General features: G+C 29.7%; 1 protein-coding gene across 1 annotated transcript; it reads left to right on the top strand.

The window, feature by feature from the left end:
• The first annotated feature begins 926 nt into the window (after window positions 1-926).
• On the top strand, window positions 927-7399 carry LOC124537088. The gene is made up of 10 exons (XM_047113802.1): window positions 927-1062; window positions 1804-1878; window positions 2752-2856; window positions 5102-5128; window positions 5313-5369; window positions 5458-5535; window positions 5935-5988; window positions 6346-6360; window positions 6434-6532; window positions 7140-7399. Exons 1-10 carry the CDS (start codon window positions 993-995, stop codon window positions 7214-7216), a joined length of 657 nt encoding a protein of 218 aa, XP_046969758.1. The 5' UTR covers window positions 927-992; the 3' UTR covers window positions 7217-7399.
• Window positions 7400-9244: the final 1845 nt, after the last annotated feature.

Below are 9244 nucleotides of genomic sequence, written 5' to 3'. Positions count from 1 at the left end.
TGACTAATATATTTTCAACAGTAAAACACAATAATTATTTGTTTAATTATATTAGAGATGATAATGAACAAACACGACGAATACCATCCAGATCGACTAAGGAATCCAAAATTCCTACGAAAACATGTAACACAAGGGTAAACTTAGAACCAATGAAGATGTTGTCGATCTGCACCTATTGTTGACAGGCAAATACAGGCCTGTAGTATAAATATACTACTCATGAAAACAATATTTTGAACAAAAGAAATATCCTAAAACTGAAATTATTATGCAGCCTAAAAATAAAAACATACAGACACACTAAAATACAATTACAAGACGTCTAAGTGTGTGTGAGACGACTAAGAAGTGGTGTAAAGTCAGCAAGGGATGCGCATTTATGAAGGAATACATTTATACAGCACGAGTATGCATTTACAAAATAATTTTCCTATGATAATACATTTAAGAGCTGAGGTGCGGGTTCAAACTCAGGCAAGCACCACTATATATATATGTGCTTAATTTGCGTTTATAATTCATCTCGTGCTCGGCGGTAAAGGAAAACATCGTGAGTAAACCTGCATCTGTCTAGTTTCATCGAAATTCTGCCACATGTGCATTCCACCAACCCGCTATGGAACAGTGTGGTGGAATACGTTCCAAATCCTCTCCTTAATGGAAGAGGAGGCCTTATCCCAGCAATGGGAAATTTACAGGCATACATATAACTCATACAATTAATCAACATAATACATTTTACTCATAGTAATATAGGTCATCCAATAGTGTTGATATATCCTTAAAAGCAGAATAAAGATAACACTTTATTCTGCTTTTAAGGATATATCAACAAACACACTTTCTCAAACATAATATTATATTTAAATATTTTTACAGCACAATAAAACTATGGTAGTCATATAATGTTTACATTCCTTCAAGTTTATTGCTCTTCTGTTTAATTTGGTTGTCGAGTTTCAATATTTTTTACAGAATAAAAAAAAAAAATGTTTTCTGTGTTGTATTTGATAGTATCAATCACATTATTATATGCGTGTAAATGTTCTTACAGAAGTCGTAAGTTATTTCTTTTGTCTCAATAGAGATGATCTTTTCCAAACTTTTAATAATGTGTATTTATTCGTAAGCGACATAAAAGTAAGTACTACCTAACTGTATAAGTTCCTATCCAAAATTCCACCAGGTTGAAGACTATATATTTCCGTATAGATAGCAAATCATCTTATAATATTTATCTATATTTATGCCATAAAAAAGTAAGATATTGTGACATGCATGTAAACACCATCATGCCCCTATACTATTTTAAAGTCATTGGTTTGTTTTATAAAACTAAAAGAGGATTTACCAAATAATTCCGAACACCGAACACAGCTTGCCAAAGTTTATTAGTGTTCTGAAGCTAAGCTGATTGGTTAAATGTTAACTGCTGGTGGTATTGATGGATGTGCGTGATACAAATGTTGAGATGCGCTGGGTATCTAAACCTAGCGGCTTATTGTTATTGGTTATACATATAAGTAAAAAAAAAAAGTTTTTGAAGTCGGTTGAAAACAAAAAGGATTAGGGATGACGTATGGTGTTCGTTTTACCTGTTATTAGGTCCTTCATGAGTAACACAATAAATAATTTAAAGATTCTACTAGTAGTACTGTAACTAGTGATAAGTAGATATAATAAGTACTGGCTGGAAATTGTTATATTTAAATAATATGAGGCTTTTTATTTATTATCTGTATCAATAATTTATTTCATGTTCGGATTAGCATGGAATTTTTTTAAATGTAAATTTTGAAGGTAACGTCAATGTCGACGTCGACGAATTGCGAAACAATCTGGAAACGTTCGTGAGACCAATTAAAAAATTGACAGGTTCGTTAATTTTTACACTTTAATAAGGAATTCGTCAAGTCGGCACTGCGGGCTGAATGTAATTGTCCTCGAAGTTTATTAAAATAAATTCCAAATATTTTTAAACATGTAGGTAAGTAATCTTAAAATTATTGGAATCAAGGAACATGTATGTATTTCCGATTTTGCGCATGGCTTAGATCTATATGACTACTAAATTTAAATGTTTCTGGCCGAAACATTAAATAATACAAGACAATATTAAATAGTTTAGAAACCTATAGATTCGAGTAATTCATTATAAAAAAAAATGTTTACTTTACAAGCCATACAATATATTTAATCCAACATACATGATTCATCCATTTAGTAAAGAATTATAAAAAAAAATTGTGTTGAAAAACTTGATGACAAAGAGACTACGCGTCTCTAGATAGGTTGGTTGTTCTCGGATTCCCGTCGAATTCTTATCTCGGAAAAGTTGACAAAATAGATTGCACCAGCACCATACTGCTTTTGCTTCATGAGTGTCAAGAGTAACGGTTCCCTCGCTCATGTGTGTGCAACCCCGCTGGCAGCCGTGTAATTATATATTAAGAAAAAGGATACCCGGTTCACTATTTTTCCTCGAGGGCCCTTGTCTTTCAAACGGATTCTCTATAACCATTGCTTAAAGGATGTATACTGGCCGTAGAACCTCTGAGAATCTTAGAAATTACGGTGAAATGTTTCGTTTCTGCGTAACGAGGTAATACATATGAGAGAGATAGGACAATACGCTCCAAAAAAAATAATAATTATTAAATGAACTGCTTATTACTTTTGTAAAATGAAAATACTATCGTTAGTAAAATATTTATATAGATTATTATTTAATAAATGTGCTATTTTTAGGCTATTTTCCTAATCATGAAATCGAATTACAATTTGATATTAAACAAAACTATGAAAAAGGAGCTTCGCGAAGACGGCTTAGCAAAGATCAGGCCCACGATATAAGTTGGTATCACTTCCATAGTATTTAAATACTTAATTATGCTGTTTCACAGTTTTAGTGTATTAAGATGATAGTGTGAATCAAATTTCGAATAAGAATAAAGAAATAATAATAAATATGAGACAACATCACATACATTACTCTGATCCCAATGTAAGTAGCTAAAGCACTTGTGTTATGGAAAATCAAAAGTAACGACGGTACCATAAACACCCAGACCTAAGACAGCATAGAAAACTAATGATAATCTACAATGTCTCAGCTGGGAATCGAACCCAGGACCTCGGAGTGGCGTACCCATGAAAACCGGCGTAAACATCATTCGACCACGGAGGTCGTCAAAACCTTTTAATAGAAATTAACAAATATATAAGTAAATCAAATTCTTCTTAGCTTAGGTTTATGTCTTTAATCAGTCATTGATGTAATTCAGTACTAATTTTCAAACTAATTTTCGACGCTAGTAATATTAAAATATTTTAAAGCAAGTTAATGTATGTAATGTAGGTATTTGTAAATATCGTTTAAAAAATATCGTAATTATATTTTTATTTTATTTTATTTAAATTTGGAATTCCATATACAATTTATTAGCAATCTATAGTTTGAAGAGTTATTCTGCCTAACTGATTGAAAAGAATATGATGGCATTGAAAAAAAAAACTTTTTGTGAAGTATAGTGTATAGCGTGGTATTTATATAACTTGCCCTACGAATTGATATGTGCAAGATTTTAGGAAAATCAGTTTAACGCTTTGGAAGTCTTAATGTCAATCAGAAGTTTTAACGTCCGTATATAAATATATATAGATACATTATTCATACGTTGTCAAGCTAAATTTATTGATTAATATAATATATTTGTAAATTAATGCCCAATATATTAAAATATGCACATAATTATTATTAATTTATATCTTTTAATGTAAATATATAACAATAAAATATATGATTTAATGTAAATGAACAGGAACGTACGCCTTTATTCGATGGAGTTCTTACTCATTAAAATATAAAATTAATGAAGAATAATATTAATACATTAAAACAATAAATATCCTCATTGAAAAAACGAGCGTTATCTAAAAGTTTTTCTATCATTATTAGTCCCCAGTACAAGGACAAAGGAATCGAGCGTTCGAACACGAAGCAGCCGGTACATTTCGCATTATAAAAGTTTGTCGGACTCATCACAAAAAGTCACTCAGAAAGTTTTATATGTGTTTGCGTCAAAACAATTAATGGTCCTTCTACTGAGGCTAATATTGCTTTGTCTTTCTTATGTCTAATTAATTCACATATACGTTGAGATAAATTAATGTGTATTACCTTAAAAAAAAAGCCGCTTTGTTAAGTCTTATAAAAATTAACCAATCATTTGAAATCAAAGCGCAAAATACCATAGCAATTAAAATGCAATAATTATGTCTAAATCATAATATATGATGTTTTGAATATCGAATGGAATGTAAATTTTTATGATAGTGATTATTATTAATACGAATATTTACTTATTATAATGTTTAAATCTCGTCAATAATAACCTATCAAATGTGATATAACCACTAAATATAATTAAAGGCATTTTCTTTCGGGATGTCGGATTAGTGTCGAAATTTTTCAATTTCTATGTTCTTACTCGGTGACAGGACGGAAATTAGACACGCTATGAGAGAGATCAAGTGTAGGACCAATTTCCGAGGTATCGGAGTGTAACATTGCCAGCTATACAGTTTCAAGTTGCTTAAAATTTATTGATTTATTTGATGACTTAATCCAGGATACCGAGACTTGATAAAAGGACCTCGTTTCTCTTGTAGCTAATTTAGCGTGTGAGATTATAATTAGCTACAAGATAAACGAGGCAAAAGTTGGAATTGCCTAAATTCAATAAGATCTTTTAGTATGTGCAAAATAATGTATAATTTTATATTTCCACTAAGTTCGATCTTTCCTTATTTACCTAACACGAATTATTTTCAGTCCGCAAAAACAATATTTCAACACTTAAGTAAATAAATAACAAAGTATTTTACACGCTTAATCGTAAATGTAGTAATCGTAGCGTTTCACTTGTTTTATTATAATTGCCAATGCGATGTCACTGTGAACATTGTAACTTTGCGGTAAAAACAAAAGGTAAAATTTGTGTGAATGTAATGTTATATTTACACAAATCTCCAAAAATTAAATGCTTAACAAAATTTCCTATTATATATATATTTATTTTTTGCTGATTATTTTCAGTTCGCAGGAACAACAATTTAACTTCATGTAAGTACATATATTAAGTTCAATGATGGTAAGCTAAGATCACCATTTGTTTTAAGATACTCCATTAACTTATTTAATACTCATCATTAACAGTTTTAAAAGAATTTTGATTGTTATTAAATTATATCAATTGTCAGCAACTTAGCTGGCGACTAGCTTACAACAAATATGTGTGTTTTTCCAGCTTCTTCGACAACTGGCGCAAAGACACCCAATTTGGAGACCCCGAAACCAGAAACAGGTATTCAATTAAATAATTTATAATTATGGTCATCATTCTCAATTAAATTTTAATTTTAATAATGAATAAAAAATAAATAATTTTATAGGCGAAGATAATCAAATTGTTTACATGAAAGATTTGAAAAAAGCCTTAGAAGATTTCGAGAAAAAACATAGTATCATGAGTAAGTGAAATTTACTTGTAGTATAAATATTATAATTAATAATGTGGTACTGATTATAGTTATTTTATTAAGCTAAACGTTTTTGAGCAATTATTGGAATTTTCTGTGACATAAGCCACAAGCTACCTTAAGAAGGCATAGGCCTAGCATAGGCAAGGCCTTTGCTTCCGAATGAAACATTGTCAAAAGTATCGTTTTCTGAATTCCTCAAAATCGCTTAATTCTATTGTTCAAAACATTTTAAAATTGATTCTTGTTACCGAAGCCTTAAATTACTTGATATTTTGTCACGTGATACCTGACCAGCAGTACTCATAATTAATGGATTTACACTTCCCGTGGTATAACGGTCATTTTTGCAATTTATTTAAAAAAAAATTATATACCTTTTGTTTTTAGATGGCCAAGAAGACATGCAACCTTTGTTGAAAAAAGATCTTTGGATGGCATTAGGTAAGATAACATTTCAATTAAAATGCTGGCATGCCACAAGGCATTCCACAAGTGCAAACACTGATGTAGTCTTTATTACTTCACTGTCATCAACCCGTGATATATCCAAATTGAGGAGTAAATTGAAGGTGCATTCTATTGCTATTGACAATACCTTCAGTAACATTTTATCTCCCATAGCGTTTAAAGTTTCCGTGTAATGTTTTCACGTTAGACAAATAAAATTAAGTACTATTTAAAAACCATTAATATTATCCATGTTAACTTAACATTAAAATTATTATTATTATATATAATTAATATACGCAACTAATTTATTCTTACATCTTTCTCATTATATTCTTAATACTTTTAAAGGTTTGAAAAATGGACGTAAGTTTTGCATTTAACCCTTTATTATTTGTTTGTTAAATTATGTTTTTTATCTCATACAATATATTTTTAGAACAATGTAACCAAGGGAAAGATTCAAACGAAATTAATTATACGAAAGAAAAGAATTATAACGCACAGATTGTCGATATAATAAATACATTGAAGAAAAGTAAGTTCTATCTTATGTAATTATAGTCAATGAATAGAAGAATACAATTCAAAAATTTACAAAAATCAAAAAACTATATGAGAGTAATAAAACATTTATAATTTCAAGTTAGAAGTCATATGCTTCCTAACAAAATATTGTTAGTCCATATTTATGTAAATATTTTATGTTAAGCGTTAATGGTGTAAAACCTTAATGTTTTATAATACATACGTAGAAATCTATTAGTTTAATAATATATAACAACACGGCGATAATACGACAACCAATTTACACAAAGCAGTGATGAACTATTCACCTAAATTGTACATTGGTGATTACCGTATGAAAATCTTTAGATTTTGCGTTTATCGCGTTGAGAAAGACAGACGTATATATACAGACAGTAGTATTGATAAAATGAATATCTTAGGCAAACGACAAATTTATTTCCTCGAGTTCTTTTTTTTTCCTAATATTAAAGCACTAAGTTTTACAAGACGGGAACATAAACAAATACTAATAACACTATCCAAGTACCGAACCTACGACGTAATAATCGCTAGAAAACTTATGCACAAATGAACTATGATCGTATTTTACTTTCACAATTTCTGATTACTTTCAGATGGACAAATACATAAAGATATTCCTAAACCTAACGAAGAAGAATTGAGTTGGCTGAAAATCAAAGTTCCAACTTAATATTGCCGAAACCATTGTAGAAAAACAATTATATTAATACTAATAACTCTACCATATTTTGTTTCCGATTATAATCAGCAACTACACATAATAATTATAGGGAATTATCGAATAATTTTTATAAAATTGTACATAAAGAAAATTATATTATATTTCATAAATCTGTAATAAACTGACCTTACCAGTATAAACTAATAATCTCAATCACATATATTTTTTGGCTCTATTGATATATGACTTATATATGTTCTCAAATACTGGCAACATGACAAATCTTAATTGATTTCTTCTTTTATCATTGTTATGATGCCGTTGACACATAAAATTTTATTAACATAAGAATTAATAACATTAAATGCTTAAATATGTATATATTATAATAAATATGAATTAAAAATAGTTACTGTATAAATTGACATTGATATGAGTCGAGATGAACTAGTGGGTTAGTGTGTACGTCTTAATCTATGATTGCAGGTTTAAAGCCCAGTATCACTGAATTTTAAAGACAAATTAATTGTCTACATAATTCATCTCGTACTCAAAAATGACGGAAAAAATCAATCTATCAATTTCAACGACATTTTGCCACATGTGGATGGAGCAGCGTGGAGGGAGGAAAAAGTAGAGGAGGCCTTAGTCCAGCAATAAGAAATTGAGACTGTACACATGTATAGTTTGAATTTCTTCAGCAACATTGCTGTGTTGATATTTATAAAAGAAGAGCTTTTGACTTGTAAATATTAGCTTTCTTGTGTGTTGTATCTAAATGTTGTTCCATGAAAGAATGTTGCTGATAATAACGAGAATGTTGAGATAGTTTGGATGATGATGGAATGTTATGTAAATTTTAAGACTAGGCTAGTGACAGAAAAGATGATATGAGACTTCAATAATATTTAATGTTGTTGTATTGACGAATGGGAATGAAAGACAAAACGATTAATATGAAGTAGTATTTCAACAAAATGGGTGTAAATGTGAAGGTGATGACGTATCAAGATAAATTGTAGAAAAGGACATACTGCGTTGACCTCAATAATAATCGAGAAAAGGTTAAGATAGTGATGGTATCTTCATGCGATTAAAAAAAAATAATTTGATGCAATATTTAATCTATTTTCTTTTTTCAAATTTTCATCCTATTTTTTTTTGTTTGACATTAATAATTTAAAGACATGCTATGATTAGTTCAGCATTCTAGTTTAAAACAAAGAATGTGACTTTCAAGGATTTTGTAACACATTATTGGAACACTGTCAGTGGAATCACTAAATCAAACAATGAACGCGCAGAGCCTAATCAATTAGAGTTCACGCAGACAAGACCTGGTACTGCTATTATTTAACAAGACTATAACCAAAAATCTTCAATCGCATCACTAAAAGTGAAGTAATAGTTGTAATCTATAATTACCTGTAAATGTAGCATGACTTTTCTTCCTTTGAGATGTGTCGCTCCACATTGGTACACATGCGGCAGAACTACATTGAAATTATACCCATGGAGGTTTCCTCCTGATGTTTTCTTTCATCACCAAGCACAAGATGAGTAAAAACCAAAGATACATAAAAATCAGAGGTGCTTGTCTATAATCCACGATCATCACTGAACCTTCTCGACTTCAGTAAGTATGATTATAATGAGGTTTTTTTTAAAAAGTTGGTCATTGAATAGATTTAAATTTATTTTCTAAAGGAATACGAAATTAATGTTGTTTATTACGAAGGTGATATGTAAAATGTTAAACATTATATGCTAATACTGTAAGGCCTTTTATTTTAGTTTTTATTCTTTAGCAAGTAACATCACAGTATTTTCACAAAAAAACCTTTATACATAAATACTTTTTATATAAATAACTTGTTGAGATCAGAATAATTAATCTAACTAAATCGGTCTGATGTCTGCGCTGTACATAACTTGCACAAGTGCAATTATTTACCACGGCGCTTGACCTCAGAGTCACGGCACACAAAAATTAACCATAGAAATATTTATGGCTCTCGCTTACAAATATTTCTACAT

Source organism: Vanessa cardui, chromosome 17, assembly GCF_905220365.1.
Source record: "Vanessa cardui chromosome 17, ilVanCard2.1, whole genome shotgun sequence".
Classification (NCBI taxonomy): domain Eukaryota; kingdom Metazoa; phylum Arthropoda; class Insecta; order Lepidoptera; family Nymphalidae; genus Vanessa; species Vanessa cardui.
This window is presented reverse-complemented; position numbering and strand designations above follow the sequence as displayed.